Source organism: Podarcis muralis, chromosome 6 (genome assembly GCF_964188315.1).
Source record: "Podarcis muralis chromosome 6, rPodMur119.hap1.1, whole genome shotgun sequence".
NCBI classification, from domain to species: Eukaryota; Metazoa; Chordata; class Lepidosauria; order Squamata; family Lacertidae; genus Podarcis; species Podarcis muralis.
The window spans coordinates 13,095,882-13,115,954 of NC_135660.1; the positions used below are offsets into that span (position 1 = coordinate 13,095,882).

The 20,073-nt window shown below is 45.2% G+C and overlaps 1 protein-coding gene across 3 annotated transcripts in view; it reads right to left on the reverse strand.

The window, feature by feature from the left end:
• NAALADL2 (N-acetylated alpha-linked acidic dipeptidase like 2) overlaps positions 1–20,073 on the reverse strand; it is a 770,720-nt gene that overhangs the window by 530,250 nt on the left and 220,397 nt on the right. For 2 of the 3 annotated variants that reach the window (XM_028731602.2, XM_028731601.2), the window contains exon 1: positions 6,019–6,470. The exons of the other annotated variant lie outside the window; for it this stretch is intronic. In XM_028731602.2, coding sequence (XP_028587435.2) covers positions 6,019–6,061 — 43 coding nt within the window. In that variant the 5' untranslated portion in view covers positions 6,062–6,470. Of the gene's footprint in view, positions 1–6,018; positions 6,471–20,073 lie in introns of those variants that run through there. 3 annotated transcript variants of the gene reach the window in all.

Sequence of the window (20,073 nt, forward strand, 5' to 3'; positions counted from 1 at the left end):
GGACTACTGCAATGCACTCTACATGGGGCTAGCTTTGAAGGTGACCCGGAAACTACAACTAATCCAGAATGTGGCAGCTAGACTGGTGACTAGGAGCGGCCGCCAAGACCATATAACACTGGTCCTGAAAGACCGACATCAGCTCCCAGTATGTTTCTGAGCACAATTCAAAGTGTTGGTGCCGATCTTTAAAGCCCTAAATGGCCTCGGCCCAGTATACCTGAAGGAGCATCTCCACCCCCATTGTTCACCCTGGACACTGAGGTCCAGCTCCGAGGGCCTTCTGGTGGTTCCCTCGCTGCGAGAAGTGAAGCTACAGGGAACCAGGCAGAGGGCCTTCTCAGTAGTGGCGCCTGCCCTATGGAATGCCTTCCCACCAGATGTCAAGGAAATAAACAATTATCTGACTTTTAGAAGACATCTGAAAGCAGCCCTTTTTAGGGAAGTTTTTAATGTTTGGTCTTTTACCGTATTTTTAATGTTCTGTTGGGAGCCGCCCAGAGTGACTGGAGAAACCCAGCCAGATGGGTGGTGTATAAATAAATTTATCATCATCATCATCATCATCATTATTAGTTCAGTACTGTCTACACTGACAGGCAGTGGCTCTCCAGGGATTCAGACAAGAATCTCTCCCATCCCTACCTAGAGATGCTGAGGATTAAGCCTAGGACCTTCTGCTTGCAATGCAGGTGTTCTCCCTCTAAGCCAGGCATAGCCAAACTTGGCCCTCCAGATGTTTTGTGACTACAACTCCCATCATCCCTAGCTAACAGGACCAGTGGTTAGGGATGATGGGAACTGTAGTCCCAAAACATCTGGAGGGCCAAGTTTGGCCATGCCTGCTCAAAGCTATACACTTCCCCACAATGATTAAGTTTGCACCCTAAATTCGTTGGGTTTGTTTTTCAACTAGACCCCCCAAAACCATTAATTTCACTCTTTCCCTTCCCCTTCTCATTGCACTGTGATGGTGTTACCTTCAGCTCACGCTGCATTAGCAAGCATGCTATGCGAAGAGACAATCAGGCCGGCACACCTGTGAATGTTGGAAAGGCTCCTAAAACCAAGTGAGCGCAGGAGCAGAGGGACGGAAAGCTGGAGCTCTCGGTTCCATTTCTAGTGCTTCACAGCTGACACGGTATACCACTCCGGGCAAAACAGTTAACCTTGCTGTACTTTAGCTCTCCCCCCAACCCCACGCACCGTAAAATCAATATTTGCAGGTTGCAGTATGATTTGTCAATTAGGCTGTGTTTGTTTCAGTCGTAGCGGCACCACGGTGACACGCCACCCCTCTTCGCCGAGCGCTTTGTGCATCTGTCGTTGCATCCAATTAAAAAGTTTTCGACAATGCAAATGCATATGCTAAGCAGAGGCTTTACAGCTGCTCTGAAGCGGATGAGGAAACTCTTGCCATCTATTTCTGAAGGGCATGAAACATACGGTTGGCAGTAGCTGGGCAGGGGTGTCTTCAAGCCGGCTTTGGTGCGGTCCAAGTTGATGGACATGGCATTGCCTCACTGCCAACACTGCGATGGGGGGGAGGATTCAATTCTGTTTGCATTTATAAAAGCAAACCTCTCAAATTCACACATTCTGAAATAATATGAGAACTGAAATCTACACTTATCCAAATTTTGTGATGCAGTTCTCCAAGCCTTTTTTCCTTTTTTTTTTTTAAAGTGTGTATTATGGGGAATATGCATAAAAATCAATATACCAATGAAAGTTGCATATGAAAACATGAACGTAGCAAAAAAAAAAGTGGGGGGGGGGACATGCATACAAAATTGCATACAAAAATGTATTCATTGGGAGACGTTTGCACTAAAAGGCTGGTGAATTTTCGCAATTTCAACTGCTGCAGAAATGGGGTGGACTGAATTCAAGACTGGATAAATGAGAAACTGAAGTTGACAGGCTAGCCTTCCATCCCCAGACATGCATCACATTCTATGCATGATAGCCAAGAAACTAGCATTTGAATCTCACTTAACAGTGGCAATGGGAAGGCATCCTCCATGGATGGCAGCACACTCGCTTAAGGGTGCAAGACAGCCCATGTGGCACACACAGCTTTCTTCTCAGGCATCTATCTGGCACCTGAGGATGCCACCTCATTCTGCCCAATGGGAGGACCAACCCTGGATGCAGATTTTCGGGGGGGGCGGGGACTGCATGGGAGAGATGAGACGGATGTTCTGTTGCACAAGCAAAAGCAGAATGGCAGCACTGGATACAACCCAATGGCTTTCCTTTCGGATATCACACTGACCGCTGAGTTATCAAAGAAGTGTGTGATGCTGGAGTTAGGACCAATATTGTGGTCTGTGCATTGCATCATGTGCCGTCAAATAATCAGGTGAAGAATGCCATATGCGCTCTACACATTCTTAATTCTATTGTACTTCTCAATGGATTTTAACTACCAGCTGTTTTTGTATTAATTTATTTACAACAACAACCACATCCCAGGAAAATAGAGACAATGAATATGTGTGGAAATCTGGTTCCACACCCTAATATGTATATTAAGTCCTGGGGTGTGATCTGAAGGCATAGGAAGCTGTTGGAAGCTAAACAGGTCTGAGTTTCCACAATGTCTAAATGTGCCTTACCAGTGCCTTTAGACTTCATGATGGGAGAAAGCCAGGATATAAATACAAGAAATTACCTCAAACTTCCTCAGATACATAAAGTCTTTGAATTATGTGCCAATTTGAAACAAGCAGCCATCAAAAGGCCTATTATTTGGTGTTTACTTTCTACCTGTTCCAAAAACCACACCCTGCTTGCTTTAGGCTTCACGTTAATCCACATGAAAATGAGCATCTGCATATTTCACCATCACAATCTGAAATGCTTGCTCAAGGTGGTGGAGAGATAAGGCGAGCAAAAAACCAAAAAGGCAGAAGTCTCCCTCTAAAGTTACATTACCAGGTCCCTGGATAAACACATCTGCAGCGAGTGAACACTAAGGGAGGGGGGTGGTTCAATTCCCATTTCCCAAACCAATATGCAAAGTGATGTGCGGCTGTCTTTTAAGATTCACACCTCTCTGAAATGTGTGATGCAGTATGCCAACTCAAAAATGCATTCAAAAATGAGTGTATTAAGGCAAAGTGTCACATATGTGTGTGTGTGTGTGTGTGTGTGTGTGTGTGTGTGTGTGTGTGAAAGTAATGTGTAAAAAAATGCATTATATTAGGGAAAATGCTTTGCAAAAATGCTTTTATCATTATCATCATCAGATTTAAAACAGAGATTGAAGTTTTAAATATTGATAACCTGAGTAGAATGGACTCAACGCAACATCTCCTTAGGAAGACGTTATCTAATTCAGATAGATGCTGGAGGTGCATCCAGGGATGTTTTGTGTTGTTCTCAACTTCTTGTCCATTTCCATTTTGCACTGGTGAAATCTTTGATATTCACAGATGTCTGTGTGTTGCGTGCTTTTAAATCACATTCCCATGGTGTGAGAATTAACAACACAGCAACAACAAAGAAAAAAGATTTTGTGAGCCCTTAAGGCTGATAAAATGCTTTGAACCTGGAAGGATAAATACCTACCATCTATTTTGAAATGGTCTGCAGATCTTAACACTCTTGCTACATTTGAATGCACTTTTTATAAACACCAGCTTCACTTGGATACCTAGTCAAACATTTGGATGGCATGCATCCATCAGTATGTGCAAAACAGTAATACTGAACTGATGTTTAGAGTGTTGCTGTGAGCTGGTTGTTCTCTTCTTGTTGTTTTTTTCCTCTCCTTATTTATTTATTATTATCATTATTTATTTCTTATCCACCTTTCACCATAAGGTCCCAGGGCAGGTTACAACAATTTGAAAATACAGATTACAATCAAGAGGATAGGGTAAGTTCCAATATATATATAAAAAAGGCAAAGGACCCCTGACAGTTAAGTCCAGCCGTGAATGACTCTGGGGTCGCGGCACTCATCTCACTTTACTGGCTGAGGAAGCTGACGTTTTTCCGCAGACAGTTTTTCCGAGTCATGTGGCCAGCATGACTAAGCCGCTTCTGGCAAAACCAGAGGAGCACACAGGAATGCCATTTAACTTTCCACCAGAGCGGTACCTATTTATCTGCGTGCACTTTGATGTGCTTTCGAACTGCTAGGTTGGCAGGAGCAGGGACTGAAAAACAGGAGCTCACCCCATCACGGGGATTCAAACCACCAACCTTCCGATCGGCAAGCCCTAGGCTCTGTGGTTTAGACCACAGCACCACCCGCGTCCCACAATATATATCAGGGGTCAAAGGCATATACTATGCAATGAGGGTCCCAGGTGCACCTCTGCAAGAGATAGTTCCACAGCTTAGGGAGCACCACAGATGATAACTTCTCTCAGCCCCCAGCCCCCCCCCCCAAAAAAAACTTATGAAGATGGATGGTAGAACTACCAAGCAGGCCCCCTCTGCTAATCTTCACACCAAGAGGTTTAGTAGGTCTCTCTTCTCAGTAGTGGTGCCCACCCTGTGGAACGCCCTCCCATCAGATGCCAAGGAAATAAACAACTATCCGACTTTTAGAAGACATCTGAAGGCAGCCTTGTTTAGAGCAGTTTTTAATGTTTGAAGTTCTATTCTGTTTTTACTGTTAGGTGAAAGCCACCCAAAGTTGCTGGGGAAACCCAGCCAGATGGGCAGGGTGGAAATAAATTATCATCATCATCATCATCATCAATCTGCTAGAGCTGCCATCTTGGCTCTTACCTGGCCCTTCGCCTAGCCAAGTCACAAACCTTGCCTATTTGTTTCACCCTGAACAAATTTTGTATGCTATCTCAACCTTCCTTGTTTAAGGAATTCTGAGGCATTCTTTTACTTAATGTACCCCACAGCTTCCTTAGCTGTGCCTCCATCCTTCATCCTGAAGTGGCTGGGTCTTCCTAAAGCTGCCACTAAAAAGAGGGAACCATCTCGGCCGCCATGTCACCTAACCGGCCTCATTGCTCTGATCTGTGGGTATAGTCACACCTGAGTGAGAAGCATTTTTAAAACGAAATTTGTGCTCTTTGATTTTTTTAAAAATGCAACAATAATAAAATGGGGCTAGGGAGTTTCCCCACTTCCACTTCCACCACCCATTCAGATGGCATTCAGCAAAGCTTTGTTATGAAACAGCTTCCCCAGACACATTACTGGCCCATTTGCTTACCTGCCCACAGGTATGGATCTTAGTTATTTGGGGGCCAAAAAAGAGGAAGGGGGTGGATAGAAGCACAGCAATGTGTGCAAGGTTTGCCTGGTTGCCAAGGAAGAATTTGTATTCACCATACAGTTGGCTATGTACACACCTATCCAGAATCATCTGTCATGAAGATAAGCCATTGTTTCATATGTCACCGCCAAGTTTGACAACGTACGTTGTACAGCAACATGCAAAAGCCTATTTGCCGGTAAGCAGGTCCTATTGAATTTTAACAGGGACTGCAACTAAGTAAACATGTTTAGGACTGGTCTAGCTGGCTCTGCAAAATAACTGTTACAAGTCAAATTAGTTCTTCCGCTGATAGGAGCACCAGTAAATTTGCAAGTGCGTATATTTTCCTGGATTTTGATACGCCATGTCCTCAAGTTAACTTTTTCCTCATTGCAAACTGAAGATAGTCCTCCAACTCAAGGGAACTGCAAACCGCAAAATATAACCTGCAACAACCACAAGGAACCGGAAGCTAAATGCTGACTTTCATCCAAGAATGGCATGTTTCCCAGTCCTTTTAAAAACACAGTCCAACTCAGCACAACTCCTCGGAATCGAGGAGGCATTTCCAAGAAAAAGAGAACATAAAAGGATCGCAGGAGGGGACCGGGTTTTCCCCTCTTTCCCAGAGAGCACATCCACGTGCAGGCGCAAAGCTCCACCAGGGATGACAGACAGCAGCTGCCTGTAGCTTCCGAGAGCTAAACATTAACCGCCTCAAACCTAATCCCTGTTCCTCGCAGACAACAAAGGTGATCTCACCGCTTGCACGCACTTACCTTGCAAGGGGGGATTTGCGAAGCTCTTTTCTTTCTCTCCCATGTTCTAAGGATTGTGGGATGTGGGGAAGAAAACAGCAGGATTTTTGCGGAGAAACCAGGCAGTGCCCAGCTGAGTCGGTGACTGTGGAAGTTTGACCTCCTGACTTCCTACTGTAGCAATGTAACCGTACACCTTACTTTCTTCTGGGAATAATTAGCAACCTGCCTTCCCGAGTTACCTGGGCTCGCCTGACCTGTTTCTCTGTTCTCTATAAAGTGACATCACATCCTTTGATCTCCTCCGCTGAATTACCATGTGCTTCGGACAACACGGCAGCTGTCTAACTTTGGACTCTCTTATTCACTCTCTCTTTTTAATCACTCCTCTGTTACTTTCACTTCTAGGCAGGGCAGAACGCTGCTTGAGCTATGTACATTGTTAGCAGCTAATGTGGCTAGTCACAACACCGAAGGCTTGGGATTCCTAGTGTCTGTTTCTTTTTTGTGCACCTGATTGCAGGAGAGGTGGGAATTTGGGGAGAGCAGCAAGTAAGGTCAGTTAGCTAATATCTGGGTTCACTGGGAAGGCCAAAAAAATTCCATAGAAATAGGGAAAGGTTCTTAGTAAAGTTTAAAAAGGCCCAACCTTAACCACATTCCAGCGTGAACTGCATGATATGATCGTGCTTTAAAAGCACATCTCCAGCTGTCTCTATCTGCAAGGAAAAGGCCAACTTTTTCTGGCAACTCTCCCTGATAAATCAGTAAAGATTTGTGGCATGCCTTTTTGAACTGACTTTTTGCAACTTGTCATGCTTCTGGGTTCAGACCCCTCCTCTTAGTCTCTAGAAGCAAAAACTCTCACGGGGCAAATTCATCTTGCCTCTAGATGTACATGGGTGTAAAAGCACATGTGTGAATGCTAAGGAAACACAGAGCACACAGAACAACATAAAACAGAATGAAGGGGTTGTAGCCAGGGCCAGATCTAGGCTACTGAAGGTAATGGGGCCCTTTATATGTCCAGCTGTCCTTTGTCAACAACAAATTGCTGCTGTTTTTTGTGTTGAATATATGCTATGTGGTAATTTATGGACCTAATTATGGACCTAAAGCCATTTGCACATGCAGAATGTAGGCATCCTATATATAGAAATGAGCAAACCAGTGGTATTTTAGGGAGCAGGCTAGCAGGCAGGGCCCATTACTTACATCATAGGAGCCTACACAACACAAAACACTGTTGCTGTATGTAGGTTTTATTTGTTTTTTATCTTATATTTTGGAAATGTACATCCAGTTGTTGTTGTTTTCCTTTAAATTTTTTGGGGGCCCCCAAGAGAGTGGGGCCCTAAGCTTACTCCCAGATAAGTGGGCTTAGGATTGCAACTGAAACCATTCGTCTATGAGAATAATACTAAACAAGCCCTGTTGCGCAAGCAGAACTTGGTTTGTACAGCATAACTACAGTCAGTGCCGGATTTACGTATAAGCTAAACAAGCTATAGCCCCAGTGAATTCAATAAGCTTTACTTCTGAGAAGACATTGTTAAGGACTGCATTGTTATTTCTGTACTTCAGTTGCAAGCAGGGCCATATATGTAATGCTTCCTGCCCTGAGAGGTTGAGGCAACTGTGAGATGGAAGGGACCCCAAGAGTCATCTCAATTCACAGTCCCCCATCCAATTTGAAACCATACCAGACCCTGCTTAGCTTTTTCAAATGTCCTAGTAGTTTACTGCTGCCCCACTGGGGAGATGCAGGGCAGCTCGTGCGGTACACACACCAATGGCCTTCAAGTGCTGCCCACTTTCCAGCATCTGCCACCTGAGATGGTTACCACAAACTGCTTAAAGGTAGGGCCAGCACTGGTTATGAGATTGTTTTGACTCTTAGCATTACAGTGGTACCTCGGGTTACATTCGCTTCAGGTTACAGACTCCGCTAACCCAGAAATAGTACCTCGGGTTAAGAACTTTGTTTCAGGATGAGAACAGAAATCGTGCTCCGGCGGCGCGGCAGCAGCAGGAGGCCCCATTAGCTAAAGTGGTGCTTCAGGTTAAGAACAGTTTCAGGTTAAGAATGGACCTCTGGAACGAATTAAGTACTTAACCCGAGGTACCACTGTACAGTGGTACCTCGGGTTGTGAATGGGATCCATTCCGGAGCCCCGTTCACTTCCTGAACACAATGTAAGACGCGACAGCGCATCTGCGCGTGCGGCGTTTTGCCACTTCCGTGCATGCGTGTGACGTCATTTTGAGCGTCTGCGCATGCGTGAGGGGCGAAACCCGGAAGTAACGCACTCCGTTACTTCCGGGTTGCTGCGGAGCGCAACTCAAACGCACTCAACCCGAAGCACATTCAACTCAAGGTATGACTGTAGAGGAAAGCAAGGATTGCAAAACTGAACAAAGAAATGGGGGGAAATGTTCTTCTACCCTTCTCCTTTCAGCCCAAGGGCAGAATTGCAAAGATAATCTTATCTGAGCCACAAGTTTGTTGTCTGAGGAAATATTTACTTTCTCCCTACCGACATACATTGAACGAATAGCAAGCATGTTGAAATGTAATTCTGCAGTAAATTGGTAATGAACAATTGGATATATTTTTTTCAACAACAACAAAAAAATAGGAAGAAATGAAACCTTACGATTTATTTTATTCTGGCGTTTACAGAGCTATCAACTGGAGCAATGCAAACAGAGTTACAACCTTATTGTGCAAATACCCTGCATATTAAACTAATACACATAGTAAAATACAACACGGCATGTGTGCCAATAGTTATTTGTTCCCATTTAGAGCACTCTGTAAAATGTCATCTAATTAAGAAGGCTGAGCGTTATCATGCCCTTATATGCTGTGAAGGAAGAAGCAAGACTATTCTAGGATTTGTTTGTTTGTTTGTTTGTTTTTATTTGCAGAATGGTTTTCCATGCTTTGATGAATCTCAACTGAGACAGGAGAATGGAGACATTCCTCTTTCTCCCCGAGTTGCCTACAGGAGACATGGATCCACCTATTGACAATCTGGGTCAATTTTGCATGCACTCATTCACAAATCATAATTTTAAAAATGTGTTCCCATCTTCTGCATTAATCAATAATTAACTAATCTGCATTAATCTGAGAATTTATTTTCAAATCAATTCCAAAATAAGAATTTCAATATGTGTTTTTGTTGTTGAAATGTATGCATTTCTAAATGTATTTTACCCCAAAGCATGGATTTTATATATATATATATATATTTATGCAAAGAACTGGAATTTAGAGAAGCCCAGAACCTAAAAAGTAATTAGGACCCCATCTCTGTATTGACCATACACAGACATTCTCGATGCAGTGACATTCCTGTTTTTCACGCATGCACATGCACAAACACATTTATATCATTTTGAGCCCACTGCAGAAAAGGGAATTTTGTTTGTTTCCACTATTTCCCACCTTTCCTGAAGGCTCTCAAGGTAACATTCACATTCCTCCCCTCTCTCTTTTACTCTGACTGCTATTCTGTAACTAGTAGATTAGACTGACGGGCAATAAATGTTGTTACCCAGCAAGCTTTGAAGCTGAGAGGAGCATGGCACCTCAGACTGTCCCCCTCACCATGGCATTATACCAACTATGCCACACCAGGTCCCTCACCCGAATCAAAGCATCTCTGGGGACGGACGGACCCAATAATGTCCAACAACCAGATAAAGCTGTAAATCCAAAGCATTCCCTAGAGAAGCGCAGCTAATTACCATAAACAAGGTTTAGGTTAGGTTCATTCAATTTATACATCGTTTCCCACAAAACTCAAAGTCCCAATGTGATTTACAGACAAGGCAGACAACAACAACCATCACATAAACTTGTTTCCCCCTTGCTAAACTGTTCTTAATTTTGTTAAGTAATCGAAATATTTCACAGCAAAACAAAGAGTCAGGTGGTGGCTTACCTGGGGGGGGAAGTATTTATTTTTTTAATGTCCCCCCCCCCAACTCACCCCAAAATCAGCGTGAGAGTTAAGTAGATGCTGAAATCCCTCTGCCCTGAAAACTAACTGTAATAGAACTTGGAAGTGCTGGATTTGGGCTGGATTTCACACGCAGCTTATTTGGGGCGGGGCGGGGGGGATTAAACCTGGTATCCGTTTGCTGCAGATATTTCCATGGCCATTTCGCCCCCTCACAGGTGAACCCACTGTGGGAAATGCACCTTCAATCTCCCTCGCGTGTTTCCCACAGTCTAGGTAGCAGCCTTTTTACTTCTTCTTCTTTTTTACATAGCAGCCACTTCATAGTTCCGAGAGACAAATTCTTTGCGTCGGGATCTGATTTCAAGATAGAATTTAATCTTTCATCTGACACAGCCAGTACAGACCACACCTGAGCAGGTTCGAACAAGAGAGAATAGCTCGTTTCTGTCATATTGGTTTACTGTGAATAATGGGGAGAAGCCAGGACTCATACGGCAGCTCTACAGTACAGCAAGGTGCCTTGGTTATAATTCTGCTCTGGGAGTCAGACTAGTTCTGATGGTACAGAGCCGAACTGGGGATGGGGATCCCCACTCAACCATGAATCTCTGCATAGGGCTCTGAAACTCTGCAGAATCACTGCTGGTCCCTGCAGACAATTTTGAGCTAGGTGGACTGAGCTTCCTATGCAGAAACACAGGGTAGCCCTCCAGACACGAGCAGTGCATCTGCTTCCCTGGACCAGGCAGAGTGATGGTGATGTCAGGGTTGTGCGAGTGCACTGATAGAGACAATCAATGTTCTACCTTCACTGTCAGAGGCAGTGTAAGAGGGTGGTGCTGTGGTCTAAACCACTGAGCCTCTTGGGCTTGCCAATCGGAAGGTTGGCAGTTTGAGTCCCCATGACGGGGTGAGCTCCTGTTGCTCTGTCCCAGCTCCTGCCAACCTAGCAGTTTGAAAGCATGTCAGTGCAAGCAGAAGGCGGGAAGGTAAATGGCATTTCCCTGCACTCTAGTTTCTGTCACAGTGACCTGTTGCACCAGAAGTGGTTTAGTCATGCTGGCCACATGACCCAGAAAGCTGTCTGTGGACAAATCGGGTCCTCCCTTAAAGAGGGCACATATTGCGGTGAGACCTGGACAACCGACACCCTGTGTTGTGGGTGGGTACGATTGGTCAGCCACAACACCCGATTGGCAGGTCCCTTGAAGCTGGGTGCAATCTGGCCAATGGGACACAATCCAAAATGGTTCGAGAGACCTATTTATGCCCATGCACGTGACCCAGAGCTTCTTCTTTCCATGTGTGCATTCGGAACACCCGCCCACCTCTCCCTGTTTTTAGGGCTTGTTGCACTTGACCTTGCTATGCCGTCATGTGTTGTCTGTCTTTGGGACAGGGGCACAGCAGGAATTTCCCCCACTTGGCTGATTCGCTGTTGCCATTTGGGTTTCCCCTGCCACATAGCAAATCGTCACAACTTGTAAGGTTGTGGATAGGCATTGGTTCAGGTGATAGGGATGGGAGAACACTCTCGCCATCCATATGTGAAGGGTATTCTGTTAAAGGAATCCAGGGACTCGATGGTTTTGTCAACCCCTGAGAAGGGGTTGTGTCCGTGCCTGAGTCCAGAGGGACATTTGGATGGCGGAGATAGCTTGTTCCCAGCTTTCCACTTATCCAGATGTTCACCCTTGGCTGACCTATGCTGGTGCCCTGGGTCAGCGCTACCTGCATGGCAGGGAACTAGTTGAACCAGAGCCTATGCAAACAGTCACTTTCTGTAATCAATAAAGTTGTGGTCTAAATTCTGCCAAAAACCAAAATCAAAACTTGAGTCAAGTGTGAATTTATTTAAGGGGGAGGTTTCTGGGTCTGAACATGCTAATGCCGGCTCCCTCAGCCTGAAAGCGAAATGAGCATTGCACCCCATAGTCGCCTTTGACTGGAATTAACTGTCCAGGGGTCCTTTACCCTTTTTTTTAACTTAGGCCTTGGAATACCAGTTGCTGGGAATTGCCAGTGGACACAGTGTTGTTGAGCTTGTGCCCGGCTTGCAAGCTTCCCCCAAGCATCTGATGGGCCACTGTGAGAACCATAGAATCATAGAGTCGATCTTGCTCAACTACCATTCACATTTCCCTATGCACAAAGCGGTTTATGGGCCTGATCCCGTTTATCCCAGTGATATATGGAGGAGGCTGAGAAAGATTTGACTAGCCCCAAATGTCCCAGTTAGCTTTGGGATGAGTAGGCTGTTGATTCTAGACCCCTCACACCCAAATCTAGCACAGCAGACCTCTAGAAAACACCCAACCACAACACCTTATCACAGTGGGAACCATTTCCTTGTGCTGCCAGGCTGTGCATCGGCAGCCATGTGGGACATGAGTATAATAGAATTATAGAGTTGGAAGGGACCAGCCAACCTCTGCGCATAAACCTCCAAGGGAGGAGAATTCACCTCCTTCCGAGGGAGTCTATTCCACTGTCAAGCAGCACTATCCGAAAGTTCTCCCTGAAGTTTATCCGGCATCTCCAGGGTGCTGGTCTAGATGGGTCATTGACGTGATCCAGCAGGGTCCTCTTGTGTCCTTCTGTAATCCATCACCCATGCCAGTGTGCCCTCACAGCCCTGACCTCAGTGCCACCTTACTGCCCCCACCTCAAAATCCCATCGAGGTAAATGACACCGATGCCAGTGGTACAAGTATGACTCCAAGGCCCCACCGCAACAGCAGCTCACGGTCTCCTGTGCTCCTCGCGCTTGACAGTGCCTCATCGCTTAATATGCACAGCACAGGGATGTGTGTGTGTGAAGATCAAATAGAAAAATCCCATTTTGCACTGCAGCTTAGAGGAAGGATGTGCTGGAAATGTAACTGATAAGCAAACAATCCTTTGGGTCGTAGCCAACGCTGCTGTTCCACTAGCGCAACAGATTCCTGCTAATGCAACAGAACTTTCTCCTCTTTTCCTCTGCAGCCCCCTGCGCACCCTCAACGTCTGTTCCAGAGGATCGGAGGACCCTCTGGAGCAGGTTTTGAGGAGAGGAAGGGGGAGATGCCACTGCACATATGGAACTCTGTGCTTGGATACAACCCTTTGTTTCTTTTGGTCCTACACCTTACAACTGAAATGTCCTTTAGTTCCCATAGTTTTAATTTACCTGTTGATTCTCATATTCATGGTTATAGGGATGCAGGTGGCCCTGTGGTCTAAACCACTGAGACCCTTGGACTTGCCGATCAGAAGCTCGGCGGTTCGAATCCCCGCGATGGGCTGAGATCCCGTTGCTCAGTCCTAGTTCCTGCCAACCTAGCAGTTCGAAAGCACACCAGTGCAAGTAGATAAAATAGATACCACTGCAGTGGGAAGGTAAACAATATTTCCGTGTGCTCTGGTTTCCATCATGGTGTTCCGCTGCACCAGAAGCATTTTAGTCATGCTGGCCACATGTCCTGGAAAGCTGTCTGTGGACAAACGCCAGCTCTCTTGGCCTGAAAGCGAGATGAGTGCCACAACCCCATAGTCACCTTTGACTGGACTTAACCATCCTTTGCCTTTTTTTTACCTCACGGTTACTGGGCATAATTGCTATACATTACTTCCAGATTCAGTGGCAGCATGTCTCTGCTCTTGCAAAGATATTCTCATGGATCAAAAATCGGTTTTGTGCTCTTGTGTTGGTTCCTTGCAGGCCACAAATGCCCACAGAAGCACCAGCTCCAGAAACTCTACAAAGATAAATCTACAAAGGCGGTGCCAAGGCAGAACAGACGTATCATGGTGTCTTGGCATAGTAATGCCAAGGTGAGATTTTGCACTAAAATGCCCACTAGTGGAGGGGAGAAAGGATTTGCCAACTAAATTAATCCAGCATGTTCCAAGGAAAAAGGATCAAAGTCATGTCGTTCCATAAACATGTTCCATACATTCCTAACTGTAGTCAATTATTCCTCCACTGTCTCCTTCTCTTCTTCTTGCCATAGGCAGGACAGTTACCTTAAGGTCATTTTTTGGGGTGTGGACTATATAACGCAACATCTAACCGCATTCTGCCTTTGCACAGAGAAGGACTTAATAAGCTAAGGAGTTGCATCTGACAACAAAATTGTACATGCCTTGCTTCACAATTAATACTTGATTGGTGTTAAAGATAGTATCACTGAAAAACAATTAACTCTTGGATCCAAATTAATTTTCCCATTGCAGAGCATGCATGAACTGTTTTGCAATTAACTTGTGCATGCATGTGACAGGAGAGAATCGTGCACCTGCCTCCCATAATAATACTTTTTAAAACAACAACAACAACAAAAACCTATCAAGTTAAAAGATTTTAATTCTACTTTCCAAAATGGTTTTGGAATGCCAGTTGAGGAGGAGTGTGCTTCATGCTTTCCTTCTAACAACCTGCAACACACACACATATATATATATATCTGTGCAAAATAAGAACAGAGGGGGTAGTTGTTTGGTTGTTGCTGTTTTCCCCCAGGCAGTGCAAAAAAATTGTCTCCAGCAACAACGGGGAACATAAATGTGCAGCTGTTGAATGCTGACTTTCCATATTAAACAGCATCTTGAACTTGAAGCTTTTAGCACCTACTAATGTGCTCTGTGGCTTTTTAACTCTCCAAAACTTCACCACATTACCTTCTGTTGACTTATTTTATTTATATTCACTTGTGTTTGAGGGCTGTTAAAGGGCTGCTGATGTGCTGTGCTGGAACTTAAGTCTTCTTCTGCTACTACTTGGGAAAACCTATGGTGAAAGTGTGAGACTGAAAGCTTTTTCACACCCACACATCTACCACCCCCAAGCAGCTGCCCTCTCTCCTTTCCTAATAGTTTGACACATTTTGCAGGTGCTAGGTAGATGCCACTGGAAGCAGTCTCCACACAATAGGGATGTCCAGAGGCAACACATACACGTTTACTGAAGGTGTGAAGGAGATTCTGCCTACTAAGCACACCCAACACATGCCAACTTGCATCTCAACCAAGTGTGAGCTGGCCATGCACTTGGTGGAAGTCTGAAAGGGGAACACCTGAAGTGACACAGAAAAAAAATATGTGTAATGGAATCAATTGATATGTGAGAAGTTATCACACCAGGTTCACATGGTGGAAAATACCTCTATATTTTACTATTATTCTTTTTTAAGTGGAGAAAACACATTGAATTATGGCTGGTGTTTACCCTCGCATTTCAGGGTGTCCCTAATTTTGAGGTGGAGTGGGGAAGGCCTTTCCAAAATGGGAGAAATGCCATGGGATGGGGGAACTCAGGGTCAGCCCATCCACAAAGCAAGGTGAGGTGACCGCCTCAAGTGGCAGGATCCACAAAGGCAGAAGATCCCAATGAAGATCTATATTCCCTGCTTGTCAGATCTTCGCTCACCCCTTCTTCCTGGGCACAGAGGGAGACGCCATTTTGTGGTTTGCCTCAGGTGCCAAAATGTCTTGAGCCGGCCCTGGTGGAGACTTCCCTGTGGTACTGACCCTGCACAGCAACTCCTTCCAGATAATGTAATTATCTTTGAATTTGAGATGCGCCCATGCCCAATACCTTGAGCATGATTGCTTTGTGCCTGTGAACACCCATTTGCATCTATGGCAGCTTCTCTAGACTTGTAAATGGCAGTACGTAACTGGTCAGTTAAGGTCATTATCTTACCAAGGAAACCTGACTTACCATTTCAGCAGGTTTCCTCTCATAGATTATAACATCACAAATGCAAGGTCACAGGTTTCTTAGCGATTCATGAGCATCATCCAGACTAACTGCCCCCAAAATCTATACCACTAGGTTAGTGTCTAGTGGTTACACATGAGCCTAGTTTTCCTATGTGAATGGAAAGGTTTTCACAGAGAGGAACATTCAGTCCCATGAATGGCATCTACAGTCTGAAACAGTAAATCTTGGTCACAGGGAACAGGATGCCAACCCTCATCATCCCTGACCATTGGCCAAGCTGGCTGAGACTGAATAGATTTGTAGTCGTACAGCATCTGGAGGAAAGACCAAAGGTTCCCCATTCCTGAACTAGGCCATATTGAAAAATGCTAACAGGTAACATGTACATTGGAACGTGGGTGGTGCTGTGGGTTAAACCACAGAGCCTAGGACTTGCCGATCAGAAGGTTGGCGGTTCAAATCCCTGTGACGGGGTGAGCTCCCGTTGCTTGGTCCCTGCTCCTGCCAACCTAGCAGTTCGAAAGCACGTCAAAGTGCAAGTAGATCAATAGGTACCGCTCCAGTGGGAAGCTAAATGGCGTTTTCATGTGCTGCTCTGGTTCGCCAGAAGCGGCTTAGTCATGCTGGCCACATGACCCGGAAGCTCCCTTGGCCAATAAAGCGAGATGAGCGACGCAACCCCAGAGTCGGCCACGACTGGACCTAATGGTCAGGGGTCCCTTTACCTTTTAACATGTACATACATATTTTGAACAGATGTTTGTGGCCAGAGTCTGTGAAACTGAGTTATTAAAATGTGGTCTTTATGGGAACTAAATGTGATAATACTTATGCTTCCACTAAATTAAAAAGCTGTTAATAAACTGAGTATGGAAAAAGAAGTGGAGCACATCTTTCATGCCAAAAAAGGACAATTTTATTTCTCAAGGCTGCATTCGCCCAAGAGCACAGGAGTTTCAACAGGTTCCATGCATCTTTGGGTGTGGAGCACACTTCCAGGGCTACGATTGGAACACCTATTAAGGCATAATAGTTCCTGTGAATTGCAAGTGGGGAGAGTGCTGCTGTACCTGGGGTCCTGCCTGCAAGCTTCCCACAGGCATCTGGTTGGCCACTGTGAGGTCAGGATGCTGGACTTAGATGAGCTGATCCAGGAGAGCTCTCTTATTGCTTTGGAGGCTGACCTAACAAGATTGTGGATAGAATGTTGGCCCTGAATGTGCCTTGTCAACTGAAAGCAGCATCAGGGAGGAGTGGCTCAATCCTTAGGACCAGCTTACCTATGAGATCACAGTACCCAGCTCCAAGGACCTTCTGCCGGTTCCTTCACTATGAGAAGGGAAGCTACAGAGAACCAGGCAGAGGGCCTTCTTGGTAGTGGCGCCCGCCCTGTGGAAGGCCCTCCCAGCAGATGTCAAGGAAATAAACAACTACCTGGCTTTTAGAAGACATCTGAAGGCAACCCTGTTTAGGGAAGTTTTTAATGTTTGATGTTTTATCATGTTTTTAATATTCTGTTGGGAGCTGCCCAGAGTGGCTGGGCGGGGTATAAATAATTATTATCAGTGGGGGATGCAGGGGTACGAATACCCCTAAACATTTTGTGAATCTAAGTTTGGCCTCCTTGAGGGGCAGTATTTCAATATGAGTGGGAAAATAAGAGTACCTCTAAACTTTTTTTTAGGACAAAGCACTGATGATGATGAAGATGAAAATGATGATGATTCCCCACCTGCTAGTTCCAATTTTGCACTGCCAGAGCTAGTTTTTGCTGTGCATTGTGCCTGATGGACGTCTATGTATTTTAAAAACATGCTTGGCAAGTTTTTATATACCTGCTTTATGTTCTTTAAAACAGCAAGGCTTTTTCCTTTGGCAGGCGAGAATCAAGAAAACCACGATGTTACAAGTATGAATGCAAAGTAAGCAACTAATTCCTGGCATGAGGACCCTTAATTTGGATGGGAGGTGGGAAAGGTCTGGTTTGAGGGAATCGCTCTCCAGCGACAGGAAGGCTGGATCGCGCTAGCCGCCCCATGAAATTGTGTTATAATATGCATGAGCTGCGAAGTGTGATTTGTGAAGGGGTCTCAACATTTGGGCTGACCTCCCAGAACTTTGGAATTGAATCCTGTCCTTTGGCAAGCTCTGCCTCGCTGACGGCGAGCCAGGATGGCAACTCGGCTGAGAAGAGCTGATATTCTCACCCAGAAGAGGAGTGTCGCTTCCAGCCCCTTAAGACCTCTTCCAGCAGGGTTGACAAGACAGAAATGCTTTGTTTTCATACTCTGCATGACTCCGCTGGTGCAATCCAAAACCCATCAAGCACAGAATAGTCATCGTTGTACAGACCTCAGATGGTGAAACATTTCTGCCTGATGGAATCGTCTAGGTCCCCTCGTCTAGCATCCCCACTTGAATTTTAGTGTGGCAGCACGGACATCAGGCAGGTGCCTTCCCTATCCTATTTTCAGTGCTTTCTAAAAAACATTCTTGTTTAGGCAAGCCTATCCAGATATAAAGTTTAAATCTGCTTCCTAGCTTACTGTTGGATGGGACGTGGGTGGCGCTGTGGGTTAAACCGCAGAGCCTAGGACTTGCCGATCAGAAGGTCAGCGGTTCGAATCCCCGCGACGGGGTGAGCTCCCGTTGCTTGGTCCCTGCTCCTGCCAACCTAGCACGTCAAAGTGCAAGTAGATAAATAGGTACCACTCCGGTAGGAAGGTAAACGGCTTTTCCGTGCACTGCTCTGGTTCACCAGAAGTGGCTTAGTCATGCTGGCCACATGACCCGGAAGCTGTACGCTGGCTCCGTCGGCCAATAAAGCGAGATGAGCACCGCAACCCCAGAGTCACCCACGACTGGACCTAATGGTCAGGGGTCCCCTTACCTTTACCTAGCTTACTGTTGTTTTTAATTATTTTCGATTGTTTCAAATAATTGCTTTTCTCTGATGTCCCAATAATTTCATTGTTTACTTTTTTTTTTACAAAAAATGATTTTTTTACAATCAAGTGGCATATGCATATTTATAATAAAAAATAAAATAAAATTGCATCTGAACAGTGGCCATCTTTATTTCATCCAATCTTTGAGCATCCTGATAGTTTCAGCATCATTTGAGGAAATGAAAGACTCCTCTGCACACGTTTTGTTCCCAACCCAGCTCTCCAGCCACCTAGGAGCACCATCTTGGTTTCTCCACCAAGTTTGGACAGCAGCAATATATGGAGAAGGGTTCAGCTCTGTCATGTAGCCATCTAACACCTTGCCCCTACAGACATGCTGAAGTCTTTCTCTCACTGGCCAGACCACAGTTTTATTTCCTCTATATGTAGAGAGGCATTGTCCCCAAACAGACCTAAGGGGCACAGACTAACTTAATGGATGTTCCCCATTCACCAGCAGCTGCTACCTGAGGCAGCCACCTCACGTTGTCTAATGGTAGGGCCAATCTTCAGTCTGAGTCACAGCTGCTTGTGAAACTTATGGAGCCTGAAAAATGGGGCAGGGACTGCATGCCCGTGATCACATGCCATTAAAAAAAATGTGCTAGGTCTCTGCCTTGGTGTTTATTTTCATTGCTACAAAACTCCCCCCCCTTTTTTTTTCTTGTTCTGCTTGGTTTTAATGTCCGTTTTATGCTGAAAGTCACTTTCAATCACTTTTATGAAAAAGTGAGGAAATAACAATGATATATTAGATTCCCCCCCCCCCCCTGTTCTTTTATACCTGCTGTATGACACGCTGAGACATGTGAAAAGTGATTCAGATATTAAAACAGTGATCTTCTCATTGGTACCAAAGAGACAACTGTTTACATCAGAAGCCTTTAAAAAAATGTTTTATGTATTTTAAACGTATTTCAAAATACAGTGGTACCTCGGGTTACAGACGCTTCAGGTTACAGACGCTTCAGGTTACAGACTCTGCTAACCCAGAAATAGTACCTCGGGTTAAGAACTTTGCTTCAGGATGAGAACAGAAATTGCGCAGCAGTGGCGTGGCAGCAGCAGGAAGTCCCATTAGCTAAAGTGGCACCTCAGGTTAAGAACAGTTTCAGGTTAAGAACGGACCTCCAGAACGAATTAAGTTCTTAACCTGAGGCACCACTGTAGTGCTTTCCATTCTCACACAGGTGATGGTCTGTCTGTCAATTATTCCTTCCCACCCCTCACCCTGCCCCTCATTATTGACACTTCAGAGAAGAGGTCCACTGTATAAGCAATCTGTTTCACTCTTAATCTTGGCTGCATCTGAACTAGCAATACAGACGCCTTATGTGTCATTATCAGAGCTCTATGGGCCCTGGATAATTCACTGCTGTAGCACTTGTAATAGATGGAGGCTGGGTTGAGGATCGCTAGAAACATCCAAGTAACACGTAGAACAATTAAA